General features: G+C 46.5%; 2 protein-coding genes across 2 annotated transcripts in view; both read left to right on the forward strand.

Annotated features, from left to right (window-relative positions):
• The window catches only part of LOC134757968 (Fanconi anemia group D2 protein-like), a 45,186-nt gene extending 24,503 nt beyond the window's left edge, over positions 1-20,683 (forward strand). The window contains 12 exon segments of the mRNA XM_063703416.1: positions 670-789; positions 1,230-1,303; positions 1,603-1,749; positions 2,595-2,695; positions 3,065-3,212; positions 13,997-14,058; positions 14,146-14,441; positions 15,452-15,815; positions 16,766-16,897; positions 17,008-17,105; positions 19,905-20,122; positions 20,371-20,683. Of these exon segments, the coding sequence (XP_063559486.1) occupies positions 670-789; positions 1,230-1,303; positions 1,603-1,749; positions 2,595-2,695; positions 3,065-3,212; positions 13,997-14,058; positions 14,146-14,441; positions 15,452-15,815; positions 16,766-16,897; positions 17,008-17,105; positions 19,905-20,122; positions 20,371-20,683 (2,073 nt within the window).
• A 105-nt stretch (positions 20,684-20,788) lies between these two features.
• On the forward strand, positions 20,789-24,017 carry LOC129532321 (serine/threonine-protein kinase MARK2-like). The gene is given in 4 exon segments (XM_055381204.2): positions 20,789-21,597; positions 22,176-22,398; positions 22,869-23,268; positions 23,851-24,017. Coding segments are annotated over 4 exon segments (1,599 nt in total).
• The last annotated feature ends 2,183 nt before the right edge of the window (positions 24,018-26,200 follow it).

Below are 26,200 nucleotides of genomic sequence, written 5' to 3' on the forward strand. Positions count from 1 at the left end.
TAACTGGAAAGTGGGACATAAAGCTAGTTCAGGCAGGGCACAGTGGCTCACGCCTGTAATCCCAGCACTTAGGGAGGCTGAGGCAAGAGGATCACTTGACGTAAGGAGTTTGAGACCAGCCTGGTCAACAGGGTGAAATCCCATCTCTAATGAAAGTACAAAAAAATTACCCATGCATGGTGGCAGGCGCCTGTAGTCCCAGCTACTCAGAAGGCTGGGGCAAGAGAATTTATTGAATCCGGGAAGCGGAGGTTGCAGTGAGCCAAGATCGCACCACTATACTCCAGCCTGGACGACAAAGTGAGACTCTGTCTCAAAAGGAAAAAAGAAAAAGCTAGTTGAGAAAGAAAACAGAGAGCCTTGCATGTAAAGCAATACATTTTTATTTCGTTCTTTAGGCAGAGGTATTCCTTAAGGGTTTCTTAGCATGGAAATGGCAAAATCAAACCTTGCTTTAGAAAAATTAATCTGGCCGCAGTGTCTGGCAGATTGGAAAAGGGATGATATCAGAAAGAGACAGACGGGTCAGAACATTCAGGAAAACCTCAAGTGAGACGTAGAGCTTTGCCAGTAAAATCAGAAAGTGAAAAGACAGTCTTGAATGGGGCGAGTGGAGTTTGGGAAAGATTGGCAGCCCAAGGTTTAAACCATTCTTCCTCTTTGCTCCAGGTGACCTCCTTGTTGCAGTTGGTTCATTCCTGCAGTGAGCAGTCTCCTCAGGCCTCTGCACTTTACTATGATGAATTTGCCAACCTGATCCAACGTGAAAAGCTGGATCCAAAAGCCCTGGTAAAGCCAATTGTCTTTTCTTAAAGCAATAAAGCATGAGAGCTGCTTTACTACACTCTTCAAGTCTTTCTGTTGCAGTGTGAAAATAGATCATCCTGTGACCTCTCCTAAATTCTAACTGGGAAAGGCTTTTCTGCCCTACCCTGCCTCACGGCTCTTCTCTGAGGCCTCCTTCACTTAATAACAATCACAATAGTAAAGAAGAGATGGACTTTGTTAATAATGATGGCTATTATCTGTCTGAGAGCCCTATTCTGTGCTGGGCCTTGTGCTAGGTGCTTTTCATGCACTCTCTCTTTTCTACTTCACAATAGTGAGATATTTATTATTACTTTCTTTTTAGAAATGAGGGAACTGAGACTTAGGTTAAGAGTAATTTATCTAGGGCTCTGCAGCAAGTACACCCTGCACTGCCCTTTTTGTTTGTTTGCTTCCTGAAGGAATGGGTTGGGCATACCATCTGTAATGATTTCCAGGATGCCTTCGTAGTGGACTCCTGTGTTGTTCCGGAAGGGTAGGTATTGTTTACCTGCTGGCTTGGTTGTACTGGTGAAGTTACATCAATTCTGTCAGTAGCTGATACAAACTTCAGAATACCCTTGACCTCAGCCACAGCTGTCCAGTCCCACAGCTTCTTTCCTCCCAACCCCAGCACCCCTGCACCCTTAGCTCCAAAATTCCTAAAAGGTTCACTGTTTGTTCTTCTAATTTCGCCCCATGATGTTGTGTTTGAAATTGGTTTGCTCTAGTGGTTTTCCCTGTAGCCTTGCGTATTCCTGAGCTGCAGCATCAGATTCTGGTTTTTCTCTGCAGTGACTTTCCATTTCCTGTGAAAGCACTGTACGGACTGGAAGAATACGACACTCAGGATGGGATCGCCATAAACCTCCTGCCGCTGCTGTTTTCTCAGGACTTTGCAAAAGATGGGGGTCCAGTGACTTCACAGGACTCAGGCCAAAAGTCAGTATAGTTTTTCTTTTCTAAACCTGTTAGTGTTTTGAATGTTCACTGGGAATTCCACAGTTCTTGGTGGGGAAGTTGAGTCAAAAAAGTTTCTCTCGGGACAAACGGTATTTGGAGAGGTTAGGGAGAATGGGGCAGATTCCTTGTTTTTTCTTGGATCCTTGGCTTGAGATTTATATTGCCTTGTGTAAGCCAACAGATATTCTAAGACTACTTTCTTTTCTGTTCCTTATTTTTTCCCTCCCTTGAACATCCTTTGCTACCTCTGCGTCTCTTACCTTCTCTTTCTATCTTATTTCTGGTTCTCCTAACAAACGGACTTTCACTCCTGATACCTCTGCCTTCCTACAATTCAGCTCATTATATTTATTTTCTTAATGGAGCATCCATTAAGTTCCTTGCCATCTTTTCTTAAAAGTAGACATTTGTTTTGAGGAAAATTCTTAATAAGTTGGTGGCCGGGCATGGTGGCTCATGCCTGTAATCCCAGCACTTTGGGAGGCTGAGGCGGGTGGATCACTTGAGGCCAGGATTTGAGACCAGCCTGGCCAACATGGCAAAACCCTGTCTCTACTAAAAGTACAAAAATTAGCTGGGCATGGTGGCATGCGCCTGTAATCCCAGCTACTTAGGAGTCTGAGGCAGGAGAATCGCTTGAACCTGGGAGGCAGAGGTTGCAGTGAGCCGAGATCGTGCCACTGCACTCCAGCCTGGGTGACAGAGCAAGACTCTGTCTCAAAAAAAGAAGTTGTGCTCCCTGTGTATGTGGAGTAATATCTCCCTATGTACGTGGAGTAACACACCTATGAAGTGTGGTCTAGAAATTTATTTCTCCTTCTCAGATTGGTGTCTCCGCTGTGCCTGGCTCCGTATTTCCGGTTACTGAGACTTTGTGTGGAGAGACAGCATAACGGAAACTTGGAGGAGATTGATGGTCTACTAGGTATGGGATGAAGTCATCAGATCCTTTCTTCTTTATACTCTTCCTTTGGTAAACTTAGGAAAAGGGCAGATCAATACATGGTGTATGTGGGGAGGAATTTTCTAACTTCAGCAGAATAGTTTATCATTGGAATTACAAAGACAAAATAGTACAAACAGAATCCCATTATGTTAACAAATCAATTGTTGCAAAAACTTTCTAATTATATTTGTTGATTGCTATATGATATGCAAATATTTTAATCAGATCTTGGCCTTCAAATATGAGTTAAAGGGGAAAGTAAATAGCAAGGAGAACTAGCTCCAGAGGCAACCTCCAGGTTTTACTGGCTTGCACTAAAGGTAGTTGGAAATGTTTGTTCTCTCTCAGATTGTCCTATATTCCTAACTGACCTGGAGCCTGGAGAGAAGTTGGAGTCCATGTCTGCTAAAGAGCGTTCATTCATGTGTTCTCTCATATTTCTTACTCTCAACTGGTTCCGAGAGGTGAGCAGAGTTAATAGGATGTTTCACTTATTGTGCATAGTTTTTCTCAAAACTATTTTCTTAGTTCCCAGAAGACTCCCTACAAGTCCTCACCAAGCACTAACCCCCGTGTGCTTCTCTAGCTGTTATGTCCCACCACTCCCCAGTTATATGAACCTCCTTAGGTAACCAAATGAGAATACTTAGAATTCACTTCACATTGCCCATGCTTTATTTTCTCCAAGCCGCCTTCTGCCTAGAATGACCCTCTCACCTTCTTCACTGTGGAACTACTGTTCGTAGTTCCACATATTTGGAAAAGCCTAAAGACTCCACCAAAAAACTATTAGATAAATTCAGTAAAGTTGCAAGATACAAAGTCCTCATATAAAATTGAGTAGCATTTCTGTATGCCAACAACTAACAATCTGAAAAAAAATCAAGAAAGTAATCCATTTACAATAGCTACAAATAAAATAAACAATAGTTACAAATAAAATATCTAGGAATAAACTTAACCAAAGAAGTGAAAGATCTCTACAATGAAAACTCTGAAACATTGATGCAAGAAATTGAAGGGCACACAAAAAAAGGAAAGATACTTCATGTTTATGGATCAGATGAATTATTATTGTTAAAATTTCCATACTACCCAATGCAATCTACAGATTCAAGGCAATCCCTATCAAAATACCAATGACATTCTTCACAGAAATAGAAAAAAACTTAAAATGTATACAGAATCACAGAAGACCCAGAATAGCCAAAGCTGTCCTGAGTAAAATGAACGAAACTGGAGGGATCACGTTACCTGACTTCAAATTATACTACAGAGCTATAGTAACCAAAACAGCATGGTGCTGGCATAAAAACAGATGCATAGACCAATGGAACAGAAGAGAGCCCAGAAATAAATCCACACACCTACAATGAACTCATTCTCAGCAAAGGTGCCAAGAATATACATTGGGGAAAGATGCTTTCTTCAATAAATGGTGTGGGGAAAACTGGATATCCATATGCAGAAGAATGAAACTAGACCCCTATCTCTTGCCATATACAAAAATCAAAATGGATTATGGACTTAAATCTAAGACTTCAAATTATGAAACTACTAACAACAATAACAAAAAACATTCAGAAAACTCTTCAGGACATTAGAGTGGGCAAAGATTTCTTGAGGAATATCCTACAAGCACAGGCAACCAAAGCAAAAAATGGACAAATGGGATCACATTAAGTTAAAAAGTTAAGTTTCTTTTGTCTGCACAGCAAAGGAAACACCAAAGTGAAGAGACAACCCACAGAATGGGAGAAAATATTTGCAAACTATGTATCTGACAAGGGACTAATAACTGGAATATATAAAGATAGGGAAAAAAAATTATTCGGATTGAAAAATGGGTAAAAGGTCTGAATAGACATTTCTCAAAAGAAGACATACAAATAGTGGATATATGAAAAGGTGCTCAACATCACTGAGCATCAGAGAAATGCAAATCAAAACTGCCGTGTGATGTCATCTCACCCTAGTTAAGATGGCTTTTATCCAAAAGACAGTAACAGATGCTGGTGAGAATATGGAGAAAAGAGAACCTTTGTACACTGTTGGTGGGAATGTCAATTAGTACGAGCACTATGGAGAACAGTTTGGAGTTTCCTCAAAAAACTAAAAATAGAATCACCATATGATCCAGGAATGCCACTGGTAGGTATATACCCAAAAGAAAGGAAATCAGTATACCAAGGAGATATCTGCACTCCCATGTTTATTGCAGCACTATGCACAATAGTCAAGATTTGGAAGCAACCTATGTGCCCATCAGCTGGTGAATGGATAAAATGTGGTCCATATACACAATGGAGTACTATTCAGCCATAAAAAAGAATGAGATCCTGTTGTTTGCAACAATACAGATGGAACTGGAGGACATTATGTTAAGTGAAATAGGCCAGGCACAACATATTTTCACATATTTGCAGAAGCTGAAAATTAAAACAATATAACTCACGGAGATAGAGTAGAAGGATGGTTACCAGAGGCTGGGGAGGGTAATGGTGGTTGGGGGACTGGGAGAAATGGGGGTGGTTAATGGGTTCAAAAGTATAATTAGATAGAATGAATAAGATCTAGTTGTTTTTGTTTTTTTGAGATGGAGTCTCGCTCTGTCACCCAGGCTGGAGTGCAGTGGCACAAGCTCGGCTTACTACAACTTTCGCTCCCCAGGTTCAAGCAATTCTCCTGCCTCAGCCTCCCGAGTAGCTGGGACTGGAGGCTGCACCACCACACCCGGCTAATTTTTGTACTTTTAGTAGAGATGGGATTTCACCATGTTGGCCAGGCTGGTCTCGAACCCCTGACCTCCAGTGAGCCACCTGCCTCGACCTCCCAAAGTGCTGGGATTACAGGCATGAGCCAGCGCACCCAGCCAAGACCTAGTTTTTGATAGCACAACAGGGTGACTACAGTCAACAATAACTTACTGTACATTTTAAAATAACTAAAATAGCATAATTGTATTGTTTGTAACACAAAGGATAAATGCTTGAGATGATGGATACCCCATTTACCGATGTGATTATTATGCATTGTGTGCCTGTATCAAAATATCTCATGTGCGCCATAAATATATACAACTTTCCTCTTTTTTTTTTTTTCGAGACAGGGTCTTGCTTTGTCGCCTAGGCTGGAGTGCGGTGGTGCAATCTCTGCTCACTACAACCTCTGCCTCCCAGGTTCAAGCAATTCTCCTGCCTCAGCCTACCGAGTAGCTGGCATTACAGATGCCCGCCACCGCACCTGGCTAATTTTTGTATTTCTGGTAGAGGCAGGGGTTCACCATGTTGGCCAGGCTGGCCTCGAACTCCTGACCTCAGGTGATCCACATGCTTCAACCTCCCAAAGTGCTTGGGATTACAGGTGTGAGCCACCCCGCCTAGACACAATTTAGATTTTAAATGTCCGTTTTAGTCCTTATCTGTGTGTTAGTTATATATGATTATTTAGAGTGGTTTTATGATAATTGATCACACTTAATATGATATTTCTATGTTATCTCTGGCCATTTTGTTATGGCAAAACAATGTCAGATGGCTCGAATATGTCTTTTTTCTCTCTCTCTCTCTCTTTTGAGATGGAGTCTCACTCTCTTGCCCTGGCTGGAATGCAGTGGCACGATCTCGGCTCACTTCAAGCTTCGCCTCCCGGGTTCACACCATTCTCCTGCCTCAGCCTCTCGAGTAGCTGGGACTACAGGCGACTGCCACCATGCCTGGCTAATCTTTTTTTTTTTTTACTTTTATTTTTTATTTTTAGTAGAGACGGGGTTTCACTGTGTTAGCCAGGATGGTCTCGATCTCCTGACCTTGTGATCCGCCTGCCTCGGCCTCCCAAAGTGCTGGGATTACAGGTGTGGGCCACTGCGCCTGGCGACTTGAATATGTCTTATAAGCATTCAGCCACACTTGGTAATTTTGGAAACCAGTTTTTAGCCAATTGAGTGACTGAATTTCAAGTCTAATGGTGGTGTGTAATTGGTACACATTGAGCTTCAGCCTGCTGTTTATTTCAGTCGCCCCAGACTATGTCCCTCCTCTTGGAAACTTCGACGTGGAAACTTTAGATATAACACTTCATACTCTTACTGCTATTTCAGCAAAAATCAGAAAGAGAGGAAAAATAAGCAAGTATGTTATTTTCCTCTTGTCTTCTGTCTCCAAATGAACTGCATTGAATTAACCTAAAAGTTATGTGTATCATGGCATCAGTAACTGGAGCAATTGTATAACTGAACCCTGTCTTTGTTAGATTTATAAATACACTGTAATTTAGGGTTATAAAATTACCTCTTCTACCGCTAAGCAGTTTCCAACAGGTTGTTTTCTGAAGGCAATGATATTTGGCAAACATGATTATTAATTACTTGAGTCACTTTTCTCTTTTTAATATAAAAGAAAGGAAACAAAAAGCAGATGGCAGCAAGACATCCTCCTCTGACACACTTTCAGAAGAGAAAAATTCAGAATGTGACCCTACGCCATCTTGTAGAGGCCAGCTGAACAAGGTATTGGAATGATGGGTATCCGTGAAGGTTTGTGACATCCCAGTGAGATTAACAGAAACCCAGCTTTATTCTCTGCATTTTACAAAGAAAAAAAAAAATAGGAAACAGCAAGTCAAAACTCTCTTAGGCCTTGGAGTAATCTCCTTAGTAGCAAAGTTCAGATTAGACTTTAGGTCCTTATTCCTGCCACACACTGTTGACTGTTTTTTCTAATTATTTTCTTGACTGTTTTACTCCCTTTTTTGTACCCCAGCAGTACATTGAATTCTCTCTTGAGGTACTTGATGATCAGTAGTTCCCTTTTACTTTACATTTGTACTGTTTGCAGAATGAGTTTCATTTGTTTGAAATTGCCTGGACCACACGGATCCCAATTATTTCTGTTGATCAGCCACCATTTATTGTATATGTATTAGGTATAGTTTCTGTAAGAGCCCAAGTTTCATATTAATACTACATTTAATAAAGGAGGAAACTAAGACCCAGGGAGGGCAAGTGACTTGCCCAAAGTCACACAGTTAATAAATGCTGGAGCTGGGGTTTGAAGCCAGATCATTCTGGCCCCTAAGCTCATAGTTTTCTATACTAGACGTTAATGCCTTGATTTGCCTAATAGATCATCCCTAAATAGAAACCAGCTAAGGGTCTTGATGTGTGACTTGTATCCCCATCTTTTTTTTTTTATACTTTAAGTTCTAGGGTACATGTGCACAACGTGCAGGTTTGTTACATATGTATACATGTGCCATGTTGGTGTGCTGCACCTGTTAACTCGTCATTTACATTAGGTATTTCTCCTAATGCTACCCCTCCCCCCTTCCCCCACCCCACGACAGGCCCTGGTGTGTGATGTTCCCCACCCTGTGTCCAAGTGTTCTCATTGTTCAATTCCCATGTATGAGTGAGAACATGCGGTGTTTGGTTTTCTGCCCTTGCAATAGTTTGCTGAGAATGATGGTTTCCAGCTTCATCTATGTCCCTACAAAGGACATGAACTCATCATTTTTTATGGTGGCATAGTATTCCATGGTCTATATGTGCCACATTTTCTTAATCCAGTCTATCATTGATGGACATTTGGGTTGGTTCCAAGTCTTTGCTATTGTGAATAGTGCCACAATAAACATACATGTGCATGTGTCTTTATAGTAGCATGATTTATAATACTTTGGGTATATACCCAGTAATGGGATCCCTGGGTCAAATGGTATTTCTAGTTCTAGATCCTTGAGGAATCGCCACACTGTCTTCCACAATGGTTGAACTAATTTACAGTCCCACCAACAGTGTAAAAGTGTTCCTATTTCTCCACATCCTCTTCAGCACCTGTTGTTTCCTGACTTTTTAATGATCGCCATTCTAACTGGTGTGAGATGGTATCTCATTGTGGTTTTGATTTGCATTTCTCTGATGGCCAGTGATGATGAGCATTTTTTCACGTGTCTGTTGGCTGCATAAATGTCTTCTTTTGAGAAGGTCTGTTCATATCCTTTGCCCACTTTTTGATGGGGTTATTTGATTTTTTCTTGTAAATTTGTTTAAGTTCTTTGTAGATTCTGGATATTAGCCCTTTGTCAGATGGGTAGATTGCAAAAATTTTCTCCCATTCTGTAGGTTGCCTGTTCACTCTGATGGTAGTTTCTTTTGCTGTGCAGAAGCTCTTTGGTTTAATTAGATCCCATTTGTCTATTTTGGTTTTTGTTGCCATTGCTTTTGGTATTTTAGTCATGAAGTCCTTGCCCATGCCTGTGTCCTGAATGGTATTGCCTAGGTTTTCTTCTAGGGTTTTTACAGTTTTAGGTCTAACATTTAAGTCTTTAATCCATGTTGAATTAATTTTTTTACAAGATGTAAGGAAGGGATCCAGTTTCAGCTTTCTACATATGGCTAGCCAGTTTTTGAGCATCATTTATTAAATAGGGAATCTTTTCCCCATTTCTTGTTTTTGTCAGGTTTGTCAAAGATCAGATGGTTGTAGATGTGAGGTATTATTTCTGAGGTCTCTGTTCAGTTCCATTGGTCTATATCTCTGTTTTGGTACCAGTACCATGCTGTTTTGGTTACTGTAGCCTTGTAGTATAGTTTGAAGTCAGGTAGCACGATGCCTCCAGCTTTGTTCTTTTTGCTTAGGATTGTCTTGGCAATGCAGGCTCTTTTTTGGTTCTATATGAACTTTAAAGTAGTTTTTTTGAATTCTGTAAAGAAAGTCATTGGTAGCTTGATGGGGATGGCATTGAGTCTATAAATTACCTTGGGCAGTATGGCCATTTTCATGATATTGATTCTTCCTATCCATGAGCATGGAGTATTCTTCCATTTGTTTGTGTCGTCTTTTATTTCATTGAGCACTGGTTTGTAGTTCTCCTTGAAGAGGTCCTTCACATCCCCTGTAAGTTGGATTCCTAGGTATTTTATTCTCTTTGTAGCAATTGTGAATGGGAGTTCACTCATGATTTGGCTCTCTGTTTGTCTGTTATTGGTCTATGGGAATGCTTGGGATTTTTGCACATTGATTTTGTATCCTGAGACTTTGCTGAAGTTGCTTATCAGCTTAAGGAGATTTTGGGCTGAGACGATGTGGTTTTCTAAATATACAATCATGTCATCTGCAAAGAGGGACAATTTGACTTCCTCTTTTCCTATTGAATTAGGAATTCCTAATTGAATACCCTTTACTTCTTTCTCCTGCCTGATTGCCCTGGCCAGAACTTCCAATACTGTGTTGAATAGGAGTGGTGAGAGAGGACATCACTGTCTTGTGCCAGTTTTCAAAGGGAATGCTTCCAGTTTTTGCCCATTCAGTATGTATTGGCTGTGGGTTTGTCATAGATAGCTCTTATTATTTTGAGATACGTCCCATCCACACCTAGTTTATGGAGAGTTTTTAGCATGAAGGGCTGTTGAATTTTGTCAAAGGCCTTTTCTGCATCTATTGAGATAATCATGTGGTTTTTGTCTTTGGTTCTGTTTATATCATGGATTACATTTATTGATTTGTGTATGTTGAACCAGGCTTGCATCCCAAGGATGAAGCCAACTTGATCGTGGTGGATAAGCTTTTTTGACGTGCTGCTGCATTCAGTTTGCCAGTATTTTATCGAGGATTTTTGCATTGATGTTCATCAGGGATATTGGTCTAAAATTCTCTTTTTGTTGTTGTGTTTCTGCCAGGCTTTGGTATGAGGATGATGTTGGCCTCATAAAATGAGTTAGGGAGGACTCCCTCTTTTTCTATTGATTGGAATAGTTTCAGAAGGAATGGTACCAGCTCCTCTTTGTACCTCTGGTAGAATTTGGCTGTGACTCCCAGTAGGGGCCAACTGACACCTCATAAAGCCGGGTGCCCCTGAGAGACGAAGCTTCCAGAGGAAGGATCAGGTGGCAACATTTGCTGTTCTGCAATATTTGCTGTTCTGCAGCCTCCACTGGTGATACCCAGGAAAACAGTGTCTGGAGTGGACCTCCAGCAAACTCCAACAGACCTGCAGCTGAGGGACCTGACTGTTAGAAGGAAAACTAACAAACAGAAAGGAATAGCATCAACAGCAACAAAAGGACATACACACCAAAACCCCATCTGCAGGTCACCATCATCAAAGACCAAAGGTAGATAAAACCACAAAGATAGGGAGAAATCAGAACAGAAAAGCTGAAAATTCTAAAAACCAGAGCACCTCTTCTCCTCCAAAGGATCGCAGCTCCTCGCCAGCAACAGAACAAAGCTGGACGGAGAATGACTTTGACGAGTTGACAGAAGTAGGCTTCAGAAGGTCGGTAATAACGAACTTCTCCAAGCTAAAGGAGGATGTTGAACCCATTGCAAGGAAGCTAAAAACCTTGAAAAAAGACTAGAAGAATGGCTAACTAGAATAAACAGCATAGAGAAGGCCTTAAATGACCTGATGGAGCTGAAAACCATGTCACGAGAACTACGTGACACATGCACAAGCTTCAGTAGCCTATTTGATCAAGTGGAAGAAAGCGTATCAGTGATTGAAGATCAAATGAATGAAATGAAGCAAGAAGAGAAGTTTAGAGAGAAAAGAGTAAAAAGAAACAAACAAAGCCTCCAAGAAATATGGGACTATGTGAAAAGACCAAATTTACATTTCACTGGTGTACCTGAAAGTGATGGGGAGAATGGAACCAAGCTGGAAAACACTCTTCAGGATATTATCCAGGAGAACTTCCCCAACCTAGCAAGGCAGGCCAACATTCAAATTCAGGAAATACAGAGAACACCACAAAGATACTCCTCGAGAAGAGCAACCCCAAACACATAATTGTCGGATTCACCAAGGTTTAAATGAAGGAAAAAATGTTAAAGGCAGCCAGAGAGAAAGGTCAGGTTCCAACAAAGGGAAGCCCATCAGACTAACAGCAGAAACTCTACAAGCCAGAAGAGAGTGGGATCTCTCAGCAGAAACTCTACAAACCAGAAGAGAGTGGGGGCTGATATTCAACATTCTTAAAGAAAAGAATTTTCAACCCAGAATTTCATATCCAGCCAAACTAAGCTTCGTAAGTGAAGGAGAAATAAAACTCTTCACAGACAAGCAAATGCTGAGAGATTTTGTCACCACCAGGCCTGCCTTACAAGAGCTCCTGAAGGAAGCACTAAACATGGAAAGGAACAATTGGTATCAGCCACTGCAAAAACATGCCAAATTGTAAAGACCATCAAGGCTAGGAAGAAACTGCATCAACTAATGAGCAAAATAACCAGCTAACATCATAATGACAGGATCTAATTCACACATAACAATATTAACCTTGAATGTAAATGGACTAAATGTCCCAATTAAAAGACACAGACTGGCAAATTGGATAAAGAGTCAAGACCCATCAGTGTGCTCTATTCAGGAGACCCATCTCACGTGCAGAGACACACATAGGCTCAAAAGAAAGGGATGGAGGAAGATCTACCAGGCAAATGGAAAACAAAAAGAAGCAGGGGTTGCAATCCTAGTCTCTGATAAAATAGACTTTAAACCAACAAAGATCAAAAGAGATACAGAAGGCCATCACATAATGGTAAAGGGATCAATTCAACAAGAAGAGCTAACTATCCTAAATATATATGAACCCAATACAGGAGCACCCAGATTCATAAAGCAAGTCCTTAGAGACCTACAAAGAGACTTAGACTCCCATACAAAAATAATGGGAGATTTTAACACCCCACTGTCAACATTAGACAGATCAACGAGACAGAAAGTTAACAAGGACATCCAGGACTTGTACTCAGCTCTGCACCAAGCAGACCTAATAGACATCTACAGAACTCTCCACCCCAAATCAACAGAATATACATTCTTCTCAGCACCACATCGCACTTATTCCAAAATTGAGCACATAGTTGGAAGTAAAGCACTCCTCAGCAAATATAAAAGAACAGAAATCATAAACTGTCTCTCAGACCACAGTGCAATCAAATTAGAACTCAGGATTAAGAAACTCACTCAAAACCGTACAACTACATGGAAACTGAACGACCTGCTCCTGAATGACTACTGGATACGTAAAGAAATGAAGGCAGAAATAAAGATGTTCTTTGAAACCAATGAGAACAAAGACACAATGTACCAGAATCTCTGGGACACATTTAAAGCAGTGTGTAGAGGGACATTTATAGCACTAAATGCCCACAAGAGAAAGCAGAAAAGGTCTAAAATTGACACCCTAACATCACAATTAAAAGAACTAGAGAAGCAAGAGCAAACACATTCAAAAGCTAGCAGAAGGCAAGAAATAACTAAGATCAGGGAGGAACAGAAGGAGATAGAGACACAAAAAACCCTTCAAAAATCAATGAATCCAGGAGCTGGTTTTTTGAAAAGATCAACAAAATAGACTGTTAGCAAGACTAATAAAGAAGAAAAGAGAGAAGAATCAAATAGATGCAATAAAAAATGATAAAGGGGTATCACCACCAATCCCATAGAAATACAAACTACTATCAGAGAATACTATAAACACCTCTACACAAATAAACTAGAAAATCTAGAAGAAATGGATAAATTCCTGGACACATACACCCTCCCAAGATTAAACCAGGAAGAAGTTGAATCCCCAAATAGAACAATAACAGGCTCTGAAATTGAGGCAATAATTAATAGCCTACCAACCAAAAAAAGTCCAGGACCAGATGGATTCACAGCTGAATTGTATCCCCATCTTAAATTAGGTGCTCTGTCTTGGGAATATTTAGGGACTTTGGCTAGAGGAAGTTGTTGTTATAATGAAAATGTAATTTTTTGCATTAAAGAAATGCATATTTCCCCCCCCCCCCCCCCCCGCCGCCACATCATGAACCTCCCCACCAGAGTGTGCATCTGTTATGCTCTGGAAGCCTGCAGGACACCTCAGTATCACCCAGAGTCCCCAGTTTCCACGCGGGCTCACTCTTGCTGATGCACAGTCTGTGGGTTTGGACAGATTCATAATGACCCTTAGCCACCATTACAGCATCACACAGAATAGTGTCACTGCCCTATAAGTCCGCTGTGCTCTGCTTGTTCAGCCCTCTCTCCCCCAGTCTTTCTTTTTTTAATTGTAAATTTTGGGATAATTTTAGATTTATGGGACAATTTCAGAGCTAATATGGAAGGGTTCCTGTAAACCATCAGGCAGCCTCCCCTAATACCGGCATCGCAGGTAACCAGGTATATTTGTCACAGTAAGAGGTTACCATTGGTACCTGACTACGCACTAAACTCTAGACGATTTCAGCTTCACCGGTTTTTCCACGAAGGTCCTTTTTCTGTCCCCAGATGGAATGCAGGACCCTGCGTTTTATGGATTTGTCGAGCCTCGTTAGTCTCCTCTGCCGCATGTGACTTTTCTAATTTGTCCTCGTTTCCGCATTCTGTTTTGTGTGCTTGTGTGTGGGAAGTTTAACGCCCTTCAAAAAACACCATAGGGCTCTGGTACTGCCAACAGTTGGACACAGTGTTTCCAGCGGGTATGGGCCGTGTTCACAGGCACCTGCTTCCCGTCTCCCGTGTGCGCTTGTGCCTGCTTTGCTGTCTTCTGGGAGTCTGTGCCGTGCTATTTTCTCGGAAGAAATCCACGAAGGGCCACAGATGCACTTCTCTGGGCGTAGATTGCTTTCCTTCACTGATTTTCCATGAACTTCCAGTAGAGGTGGTCCAGGCTATAAGGTCCGCCTGCAGGCCACGCGTGGCCGGGCGGTGTTGGAGTAGTCGGCGTGCTCAGGTGTGTTGGAGGGCTGGCCCCCTGTGCCAGCCTGGCCTGGAGAGACACTTGGCATCCAGCCAGAAGGTGGAACGTCTGTCTGGTTGTGTTCCACGCCATTGCTTTTTGACGCCAGGCAGTTTCTGAAAAGTCTCCTTCAGAATACCCCAGGCTGTGTGTGTGCCAGTGAATTTAGGCAAAGTTGAGGAGGATGAGGAAACCCTGGAGTGTCTGCTCTGTGTCGGGTGCTGTGCTGGGTGCGGCCCGAGAGACAAGCGCCAGGCACTGCTCAGTGGCCCCTCCTGGGGCCTTGGTCACACTGTAAGCTGAGTGCAGCAGGGCCGGCCGCTTCCCATGGCCCTGCCTCACCCCAGGTCCTGCATTCCCTGGGAGGCTTCACACTCCACCTTTGCACCAGGCCTGAGTGCCCATCTGCAGACAGCATGTACTAGCTGGGAACGCTCAGTGTGGAGTCTGCTGTCCTCTGCCGCTCATCCCCCTCTCATCTGGGCCTGGGGCTGTTATCCCAGCCCATGCCTAAGAAATCAAGGCACTGACACCAGACAGCTAACCCCCCACCCCCAAACACACACGCTGCACACACTTCGCTTCCTCCTGTTATCCGCCCTAGGGAAATTGGCTCACAGACTGTCCAGGCTCATTTGTGGATGTGTTTATTTGCCTGTGCCCCCACCATACCTATAATGTGTGCTCCGCAGGTGCTGGGAGCTCATGCTCATGGTTATCATTACAGGCAGTGATTTCCAGGATTAGTAGAACCTGTTGGGGTTGGAAGCTGACACCTGGAGCTTGCTGTGTGCCTGGCCTGGGTTAGAGGTCAGCCAAGATGCCTGTGCCCCCTCCCTGTGCCACGTGTCCCCTCACGGGATCCCTTGAGCAGCTTTCCTGCTGGTACTGAACGACTCCCACATCTGCAGGAGTCTTGGACGGTGGCCATCTGTTGAGCCTTGAGGTCATTTCCAGGTGTGAGGTGTCCTGTTTGATTTGCTCCATGGGGACTGTGTGCACAGTCCCGGAGCCCTCAGCTTGCAGAGGTCTTAACTGGAGAGGCCTTGGCAGGGCCCCACATCTCCTCTGGGTTTGAAGGTGGTGTTAGGCGGCCCACCTCACTTCTGTCTTTGGGTCCAGGACTGCGCCCTAGACGGGAGCCACAGCCTGGTGTCTGGACCCCGCTGTGCCTTGCCGCGCAGCTCCAGAGAGTAAATGCTGTCTTCTTCCACTGCAGGTTGTCCACCCGGCCAGAGGTGGCCAGCATCGAGTCGCTGGGCCTGGACGAGCAGCAGTGCTCCCAGAAGGCGGTGGTGCAGGCCCACCTGACCCAGCCTGCCCGACTCGCCAGCATCATCTTTGCAGAGGACATCTTTGCAGAGGGCAGTCAGCCCTTACAGGCATAAGCCACCTCGCTCAGCCTATTTGTAAGGCTTTTGATACATGGGACTGTATTGCTTTCCAACAAAACAATGTTAACAATGCATAAGTACCTGGAGAAGAGTCAGAAAAATGTTGTATCCTGCTGCTATCCTTACATTTGAAAATTCCCCAGGTAATGCCATTCATGTACCTTTTTTATGGAGCAAGTAAAAAACATCTGTATGAGTGTCGATGTGCCCCTTCTACATTATACTTGATAATCATATAAATACACCATCATAGGCCAGGCGCAATGTCTCACACCTGTAATCCTAGCACTTTGGGAGGCCAAGGCAGGAGGATTACTTGAGCTTAGGAGTATAAGACCAGCCTATGCCACAAAGCAAGACCTTAACTCTATAAAAAGTTTTTAAAAATTAGCCAGGCATGGTGATGTATGCATGCCTGTGGTCCCAGATACTAGGGAGGCCAAGGCAGGAGAATCACTTGACCCCGGGAGCCACTGCACTCCAGCCTGGGCAACAAATTGAGACCCTGTCGCAAAAGAAACAAAAATAAACAAAATCACCAGCGTAATTCCTAATCTCAGTGGAGGGACAGGGCTCTCATCTTTGGGATGGGAACTCATCCATATTGTAGCACTTGTCACTTCACTGAATGGTTACACCCTGAACAAAATGAAGTTTTCCTGGAGTTTTCTTTGCCCACAGCTTTAAATGCTGATTTCCCACTGGAAAAGCCAGACCAGGTGGTGACAAGGCCCCCACAGCCCTTCCCTTCTGGCAGTCCCTGTTAACTTTCAGTGGGGCCATGTGCGAGGCAGCTGCTTGACTTCTGAGGGTAAGGCTGGTGGTCGCTGTGGTCTTTGCCAAAGTGTAAGCCTGCAACGCTTGGAGGTGGAGCCAGGGGCAGCTGCTGTCTTCAGTGCTGACTTCTCCCTGGGGTTCCTCCAGCCACAGACCAGGTCCTGCACTGTGATGCCACCGTGGACCTCATCCCCGGCATCCAGATCGTCTCCACCACCCGCAAGCTCAACCTGGAGGACTTCCCCCTGGAGCTGAAGATCCAGGCCCTGGACTCTGAGGGTGAGGACGTCCCCCTGCCTGTTTGTCCTCTGCAGCCCATGCTGGATTGTCCCTCTCCTATGAACCTGGCCTCTCTGTGTTCCCCACTTGTCTGGCATCCAACCCTGCAGGTCTCCTAGAGGGCAGCTTCAGTCAGGGAGGTGAAGTTGCTGCTGGCGGAGGTCCTGAAGAGGCAGAACCCACCTGTGAGGTGGGCCCCAAGCCCTGGGTAGAGTCGAGCCTGGCACTCAGGGGCCCCTGCAGCAGGGCCTGTGTGCTCAGAGCTGTGGCGGACCCTGGAGCCAGACCCTGCTGATCACAGCACTGGTCCTTGGTGCAGCGCATCTTGGGGAAGCCAACATTCTCAGCCATGATGACAGGCTAGGAGAGGCTAGCTGGGGCCATGCCTCCTGCTCCGGCTCTCGGGGCAGGTTTTGCTTCCTGGTCCAGACCTTAGAGCCAGCGTGCCAGGTAGGGAAGGTCCTTTTATTCTGGAGGAGACTGAAGCATGGAGTGGGGTGAGATGCAGGGTGTACAGGGTCCTGCCTGTCAGCATGGGATTCACCTTTTTTCTCTAAGCAGAGGGACGCTGAGGAAAGGGTGGGTGCAGAAGGTGATGGGATCCTGTCTGCAGGGTTTGTGGGGAGTATAAGCTGTTCTTGGGAGCAGAATGAGCAAAGTTTGAGTCCACCTTGCGGCCAGGCATTCCTACGGGCACTTCACACACCCTAGCTCATTTCCTGTATGGCGACTGGATGATGCATAGAGAATGAACACACCCACACGCTCACCCGAGTGTGCACACAGAGAACCCACACGCTCACCCGAGTGTGCACACAGAGAACCCACATGCTCACCCGAGTGTGCGCACACAGAGAACCCACATGCTCACCCGAGTGTGCACACACAGAGAACCCACACGCTCACCCGAGTGTGCACACACACAGAACAGATGTGGAGCTAATATGCAGCCGAGCCTGGCCCCAGAGTTTACCCTCCTGGGCAGGGGGTGGCAAGCTTCTGTGGAGGGCTGGATGTAAATACTGTGGGCTTCCCTGGCCACATGGTGTCTGTGGCAACTCAGCTCTGCCATTGTCCCACTACAGCAGCCTTAGATGATGTGGAAATGAATGGGCATGGCTATGTTCTAATAAAAATTTATTTATAGAAATAGGGGGCTAGATTTGCCCCAGGAGCTGTAGTTTGCACTCCCTGTTCATGACTACTCTGTTCTGTTTCCTGCCTTAAGTCACTTTTTAAAAAATAGGTATTTATTTTTATCAACATTTGTATCACATGAAATTCACCCATTTTAAGGATACAATTCAGCATTTTTTGGTAGATTCATACAGCTGTGCAACCATCACCAATATCCAATTTCAGAACATTTTCATCACCCCAAAAGGAAGCTCCATACTCACTGCAGTCACTCCCTCTTCTCTCCTCTCTCCAGCCCCTGATAACCACGAATCTGCTTTCTGTCTCTTTGCATTTGTCTGTTATGGACGTTTCATGGGAATAGAATCGCACAGTGCATGCAGCCATATACATCCATGCGTACAGTGTTTTGTGACTTGTTTCTCTCACTGAGCACGTTTTCAAAGTTCATCTGTGTTGTTGTGTGTGTCCATGCTTTGTTCCTTTGTGTTGCTAAATAACTTTCCATTGCGGGGATCAACTGCGTTTTGCTTCTCTGTTCATCCTTTGATGGACTCGGGTTGTTTTTACATTTTGGTGGTTATGAATAATGGTGCTGTGAGCATTCACATGGGGATGTGTGTTTTCCGGTCTCTTGGGTAGACATGGAGGAGTGGAACTGCTGGGGCATAGGAAAACTCTGTGTTTAACTGTTCGGGAGCTGCCAGGTGGTTTCCCAAGTGGCTGCCCCTTTTCAGATTCCCAGGGGCAGTGTGTGAAGGTGCCACCATCTCCATGTCCTGGCCAGCACTTGCTATGGCTCATTCTCGTGGTTCTAGTTAAGCCCATTTAAAGTCACTTCTTTCCTGAGTGTGCGTCTGTTCTTCCCAGGCGGGTGGTGGGGATGTCAGGACTGGGGAGGCGCCTGCTCTGGGCCTTCCCTGGCCACCATCATGCCACGATGTCCCAGCAACCCTGGTGGTTTTCTCTTACACTCCCCCGACTCCTGAAGGGTTGATGGCACCTGCATCCGGTTCCAGAGTAGGATGTCATCTGGTCTCCACAGACTGGCTCATTTACCAGCAGCCCATCTCAAGGCCCCACCTTTGCAGCAAGGAAATGGTTAACTCCCTTCCTTGCCCACTATGAGGGTGTCATGCTTTCTACTTGGTCCTCCTTGCCCCGAAATACTTTGATGAGTATTTTTGTCATCCCTTTTGCCTTTTTTTTCTGAGCCTGCAACCTCTTTTCTGGTCAGAGTCTCCATTGTGAAGATGAACTTGACCCTTGGAAGCTTTTAGAGTCTGGCAGTCCCAGAAAGGATGTGCCTTATCTAGATTGATGAGTGTCAAGAAAGAGAATTGCTGAATAAACTGTGGTAGGTGGCTGCCCCTGGGTGTCGGGAAGTGTGCTATTCCCTTAGTAAGTACAGTGTCTTATTGTGCTTATAAATGGTCTGATGCCCACTATATAGATGAGGAAGCTGAGGCCCAGAGAGCTTCAGTAACTTGCCCACGGTCACACAGCTCATGGGTGGCTGAGCAGGGGCTGGGATCCAGGATGTCTGACTCTGTAGCCTGAGCTCCTTCCCGCTGGACGCACTGCCTGTCTCCTACTGCTGCATTTTCCTGGGCATTGGGGGCCCTCCCCACGTGGCTGGGATCTGCCTTTTTGGCCAGAAGCCACCTGCAGACTGCCTGCCTCCAGTCAGTGTTGTCATAGCTATTTCCTGGCCCACCCATGGCTCTTGCATCAGCAGAACTGGACTAGCTCAGGGTCTCTAAAGATGCCCCTTCCTCACCTTTCCTTTTGCTACCTCTTCTGCCTGGAGCACCTTCCCCTCCTGAACTCTGCTTTCAGAAGCCATGCTTCCTCTGGCATTGCCTCTCAGGTGTCCCCTCCTCCAGGGAGCCCTCCTTGGCTGCCCAAGGTGGGACTTGTTCTTCCCTTCGATGTCCCTCAGCTTTGCAGTGGCCCCTGCCCTAGGGTACAAGGACATTTTCTACTGTGGCTTGTCAAAGTCAGCACTAGGAGGACAGAACTAGGATCAGTAAATTCTTTTGGACCCTTCTGTGTCTCACACTGGATTTTGGGCCCAGCCGGCATTGGGTAAATGTTTGCTAGGTTGAATTACCTAACATTTTCCTTCAGCCCTCCTGCAGGACAGGGCAGGTGGATCCTCTGGAGACTGGACCCCTGGCTTTCCTGGATAATATCTAAACTTGACTGTGAGGCTTTAAGGTCTAGGGCTCTGTCTGTTGCACATACTAGGTACTGATAGCTTCTTCTAGGGTGGAAAAAGCAAACTTTGGGCAGAGGTTTCCTGAGAGCTTTACCTGTCCCCTTGTCTCCCTTAGGGGCACTCACCTGCAGCAGGCCTGGGAAGGCAAACTCCTTGCCTTGATTTCCCCAGAGCCCACGCAGGTAGGTAACATTAAGGATGGTAACATTAAGATCACGAACTTTGGCTTCAGTACCACATTCCATGAGGAACACCTGATAGCCCTTTATGGCACCTACCACTACATGGCCCTGGAACTCTTCCTGGGCCAGGGCTCCCAATGCCCCGCCATGAATGTTTGGAGCCTTGGAGTAACGTTATATCACATGGTGGGCAAAGTTCTGCCCTTCTGCTCAGGCAGCGTTACGGTCTTCATGGCAAAAATTTAAAATGGAAGATATTTTTCCCCATTGTATTTTTCCCAAGGTCTCAAAAGCCTCAATAATAAACTATTAAGAGTAGACCCCAGGAAGCAGACAGCACTAGAAGAAGTGATGAGGGACCCGTGGGTGAACAGTGGTCAGGAGTTGCCTCTGACAACATATGAAGAACAAATCCTGGACCACTTATACCCCAAAACAACCCAGCTCTTGGTGGCCATGGGATTCCAGGCCGAGATCCTATCCATGGCAATCAAAGAAGAATTGTTCAGTTTTCCCATGGCCTCCTACATTATTTTGGAAGAAACAAAACGAAAGAAGCAGTTTACTATCAGACCACAGTCCCTTCCTTTTGGGGTTCCCAACTGTTTTTCCCTATCCATTGAAGTTTCCACCTTTTTTCTCCCACTGAAGTGGACTCATAGCATTCAGCAGAGGAGCCCCTTTCTGGCCAGTGCACCTGCTGGCGTGCAGAGAAGCCAGAGAGCTTCAATCAAGCCCCCCCAGTGTGATCCTGTGGCGTCTCTCTCCATCCAGCGCACCAGCAGCAGTAGTGGAGACCCAGAAATATCCCTGGCTCAACAAGCCCCCCAGCATGACCCTGTGGCCTTTCCCTCCACCCAGAGCACCAGCAGCAGTGGTGCAGACCCAGAAACTACCCAGGCTCAACAAGGCCCCCAGCATGACCCTGTGGCCTCCCCCTCCACCCAGAACACCAGCAGCAGTGGCGGAGACCCAGAAACGTCCCTGGCTCAACAAGCCTTCCAGTATCAGCCTGTGGCCTTCTTCTCCACCCAGAGCACCAGTAGCAGTGGCGGAGACCCAGAAACGTCCCTGACACAGCAACAACCATCCCAGGACGCCAGTGTCATTCAAGCTGGGCAGGCTGAGGCTGTGACGTCAGCCTCGCCAACAAGAAGCTGGCACTGCCACAGGGCTGCCAGGATATGCATTTCCATTATTTTAAAATGTTTTTGCCTGTGTCCACCACAGAAAAGGAGGAACTAGATGACCCCAACATAGTTGCATGGCTGAAGACAAAAATCAAGTAGGTAGGGTCAGTATTGTGAGCATAGTCACTACACTTAGAGTAGTTTTATAGTCAGTGTAGAGCGGTGGTACCAGGGAGCAGGGATCTGCCTCCACTCCACCTGACCAGGAGCTCCAGAATTGTAAAATCCTGGACACCATCGGCTGTGGCACGTTCAGTGAGGTCAAACTGACTCATCACGTGCTGACTGGGACCCAGGTGGCCATCGAAATCACACCTAAGGCTGGCTCCCCCGGCATCACTCTCTAGAGAGAGAGAAGTATTTTGAAGTCTGTCTGCCACTTCAGTATTGTACAATTATATCAACTGATTGACACCTCCATCATGAGTTATTTATTTAGTAACAGAGTGTGCAAGAGGAGGAGACCTGCACAACCGATACACCACCGTGGCCTCATGAGGGAGGAGAAGGCCTGGACCGTGTTCAGGCCGATTCTGTTGGCCATGTAGTACAGCCATAGCAAATAAATTTCACATAGAGAGAGACCTGAACCTGGAAATTATTGTCCCTGATGAGGACGGTAACATTAAGATCGCGGACTTCAGCTTCCGTACCACATTCCATGAGAAACAGAAGCTGATAGCCCTTTGTGGCACCTACCCCTGCATGGCCCTGGAACTCTTCCTGGGCCAGGGCTACCAGTGCCCTGCCATGAATGTTTGGAGCCTCGGAGTAATGTTATATCACATGGTGGGTGAAGTTCTGCCCTTCTGCTCACGCAGTGTTAGGGTCTTCACGGGAAAAATTTAAAGTGGAAGATGATTTTCCCCAGTATACTTTTCTCGAGGTCTCAAAAGCCTCAATAATAAACTATTAAGAGTAGACCCCAGGGAGCAGACAGCACTAGAAGAAGTGATGAGGGGCCCATGGGTGAACAATTGCCTCTGACAACATATGAAGATCAAATTCTGGACCACTTAAACCCCAAAACAACCCAGCTGTTTGTGGCCATGGGATTCCAGGCTGAGAACCTATCCATGGCAATCAAAGAATTATTCAATTTTCCCATGGCCTCCCACATTATTTTGGAAGAAACAAAATGAAAGAAGCAGTTTACTGTCAGACCACAGTCCCTTCCTTTTGGGGTTCCCAAGTGTTTTTCCCTATCCGTTGAAGTTTCCACCTTTTTTCTCCCACTGAAGTGGACTCATAGCATTCAGCAGAAGAGCCCCTTTCTGGCCAGTGCACCTGCCGGCCTGCAGAGGAAGCCAGAGAGCTTCAATCAAGCCGCCCAGTGTGATCCTGTGGCCTCTCTCTCCACCCAGAGCATCAGCAGCAGTAGTGGAGACCCAGAAATATCCCTGGCTCAACAAGCCCCCCAGCATGACCCCATGGCCTCCCCTTCCACCCAGAACACCAGCAGCAGTGGTGGAGTCCCAGAAATGTCCCTAGCTCAACAAGCCCTTCAGCGTGACCCTGTGGCCTCCCCCTCCACCCAGAGCAACAGCAGCAGTGGTGGAGTCCCAGAAACGTCCCTGGCTCAACAAGCTCCCTAGCATAACCCTGTGGCCTTTCCTTCCATCCAGAGCACCAGCAGCAGTAGTTCAGAATCAAAAACCTCCCTGGCTCTCCAGTCCTTCCAGTATGACACTCTTGTCTCCTTCTCTATCCAGTGCACCAGCAGCAGTGGTGGAGAGCCAGAAACCTTCCTGGCTCACCAAGCCTCCCAGCGTGACCCTGTGGCCTCCCGCTCCACCCAGTGCACCAGCAGCAGTGGCGGTGATGCAGAAACATCCTTGGCTCAGCAAGCCTTCCCCGTGACTCTGTGGCTTCCCCCTCCACCCTGAGCACCAGCAGCAGCAGTGGTGTTCCGTAACAAGGCTCCAGCATGACCCTGTGGCTTCACCCTCTGGCACCCTCTGTAGTAACAGAGTGTGCAAGAGGAGGAGACCTGCACAACCGATACACCACCGCGGCCTCATGAGGGAGGAGAAGGCCTGGACCGTGTTCAGGCCGATTCTGTTGGCCATGTAGTACAGCCATAGCAAATAAATTTCACATGGAGAGAGACCTGAACCTGGAAATTATTGTCCTTGATGAGGACGGTAACATTAAGATCGCGGACTTCAGCTTCCGTACCACATTCCTCTTGCACACTCTGGTGCTCTGGCACCAGCAGCAGTTGTGCAGACCCAGAAACATCTCTGGCTAAACAAGCCCCCCAGCATGACCCTGTGGCCTCCCCCTTCACCCAGAGCACCAGCAGCAGTGGTAGAGACACAGAAACTTTTCTGCCTCAACAACCATCGCAGAAAGCCAGTGTCTTCCAAGCTGGGCAGCCGAGGCTATGATGTCATCCAAGCCAGCAAGAAGCTGGTGCTGCTGCAGAGCTGCCAGGATATGCCTTTTCATTCAGTTAAAACGTTTTTGCCTGTGTCCAGCAAAGAAAAGGAGGAATAAGATCGCCCCAACATAGTTGCATGACTGAAGACAAAAATCAGGTAGGTGGGGTGGTCAGGCCACACTTCTTGCATTTTACTATATTTATTCTGTCTTTATTAACATTATTTTAATTGGCAAATCATGCTTGTATTCATTCATGGGGTACAATGTGAGGATTCGATAGATATGTGCACGGTGGAATGAGGAAATCCCGCTACTTAGCATCTCCACCACCTCGGAGAGACCAATTCCACATGATGTCCCGGAAGTGTTGATCTAAAAACGTTGACCCCATAGAAGTAGCAAGTAGATCGATGGTGACCAGGGGTCAGAGAGTGGCAGAGGGAGGGAATGGGGGGTTGTCAGTCAAAGGACCAAAGTCTGGACAGGAGGAAGAGGTTTTGACATCTAGTGCACAGCAGGGTGACCAGATCAATGAGAATGTGTTGCATTTTGCAAAACACCTGAGAGAGTCCATGTCAAATGTCTCCCTGCATTTAGATTGGAGAGGATGAAGGCCCTGAGGTCCAAGAACATTGAAACCTGACAGTGGACGTCAATGGCTGCGGGGAGGAGCCTGGCGAGACACCCACGCTGCCATGTGCCCAGCAACGTTGGAGCCTGCAGCACTTCTCCCCTGCCCTGCTCTATTTTATCTTTTTTAATAAAGATGGTTCCTGATAAATGACTATCTCTTCCAAATCTTGTAGCAGCATCGGAAAGGTGGCAGGTGGGTCACAGACACTCTGCTGCTTTGCGCCCTCCCTGCACAGAATGGGGGCTGTGCACACCCTAGTTTAGGCGGCATGCAGTCATGTGGTTCTCGCTGTTACTCAGAAAAACTGAAAGGAAACAAAACCTCAGAGAAGAATCAGGGTGAGCCCACCCACAGCAAATCATTACCAGTGGCTCTGCAGGGCTGAGGCTCTGAGTGGGTGCAGGGCAGAGTCCCACACATTGCCCATGGCCTCTCCACACTCACACTGCCTGGTGAGCATTTTCAGAAGGACCAGCAGCCCCTTCAGGTCCCATCTGCCTGTGTTAATCATGCTAAGAGGTGCCCATTGGGAACAGGCTCCAGGAACCAGGGCAAAACCCACAGAGAAAGCCCCTTCCAGGGTCTACCCAGGCCGGGCCTCAGGAGCCATGGGGCCCTAGGTACAGGCCGGGCAACCCTGGGTCGTTCATCTCCCTCTGCGGCCAGCGGCCTCCTTTTCGGGGGACGTTTTCAGGAGGGACTGACAGCCATGGAGACGGGGAGCAGGCCTGAGCAGGGCAGGCTTCCTAGAGGCAGCCCAGAGAGCAGGGTCCGGGAGTTGGGGGGCTCCAGCTCCACTGTAAAGGTGAGGAAACTGAGGCTGAAGAGAGATCAGGTAGCATCCCCAATGATATCCGGCCAGGAACAGATGGCAAAGATTCACTGTTTCCGCCATCCCAGGCTGCCCCGCGCCCACCCACTTCCCAGTACTCTGCTTTGTCCCCCTTCCCAGGTTCTGAAGTCGTCCTGTTTTACACTTGTCACTCCCACTGGAGCAGGGACCTTGCCTCCCTCACAGCCACAGAGGCCTCGCACCCAGTAGGCCACAAATCAGTTATTTGTGGAATCAGTGAGATGGGATTCAAGCCCTAGGTGTGTCTGCAGAGCATTGGAAGTATAGTACTGGGTCCCTGAGGCCATAGGCAGAGGGGTCCTGGGGACCTGCAGGGGCAGTGGATGCCCAGTATGAGTTTCCAGAAGGTTGATGTGACTGTCACTAAGTTTATTTGCTGGTCCAATTTTGGGGATCCTGAAGTTTCTACTGGGAGAAGCCAGAGTTTCCCACTTCAGCAGGTGTGGTGACCACCTGGCCCAGGGCATCATCTCTTCCTCCTGTCTGGCCCCTGCTTCCCCTCTCCTGCCATCTCCCCATGCCTCCCTGCCCAGGGGTGGGCAGTAGGGCAGGGTGGGGTGGGAATCTGTTGTAACCAGGGAAGGGAATTGCCCCCAGGCCAAGAGAGTTTGTAGCCTGGGGTACTGTCACCAACAGCCCAGGACCTGGCAGCTGGGCCCTGCCCTAGAGTCCTTCTGCAGCAGGGCTCTCCTCCCGAGGGG

Source organism: Gorilla gorilla, chromosome 2 (assembly GCF_029281585.2).
Source record: "Gorilla gorilla gorilla isolate KB3781 chromosome 2, NHGRI_mGorGor1-v2.1_pri, whole genome shotgun sequence".
Taxonomy (NCBI): Eukaryota; Metazoa; Chordata; class Mammalia; order Primates; family Hominidae; genus Gorilla; species Gorilla gorilla.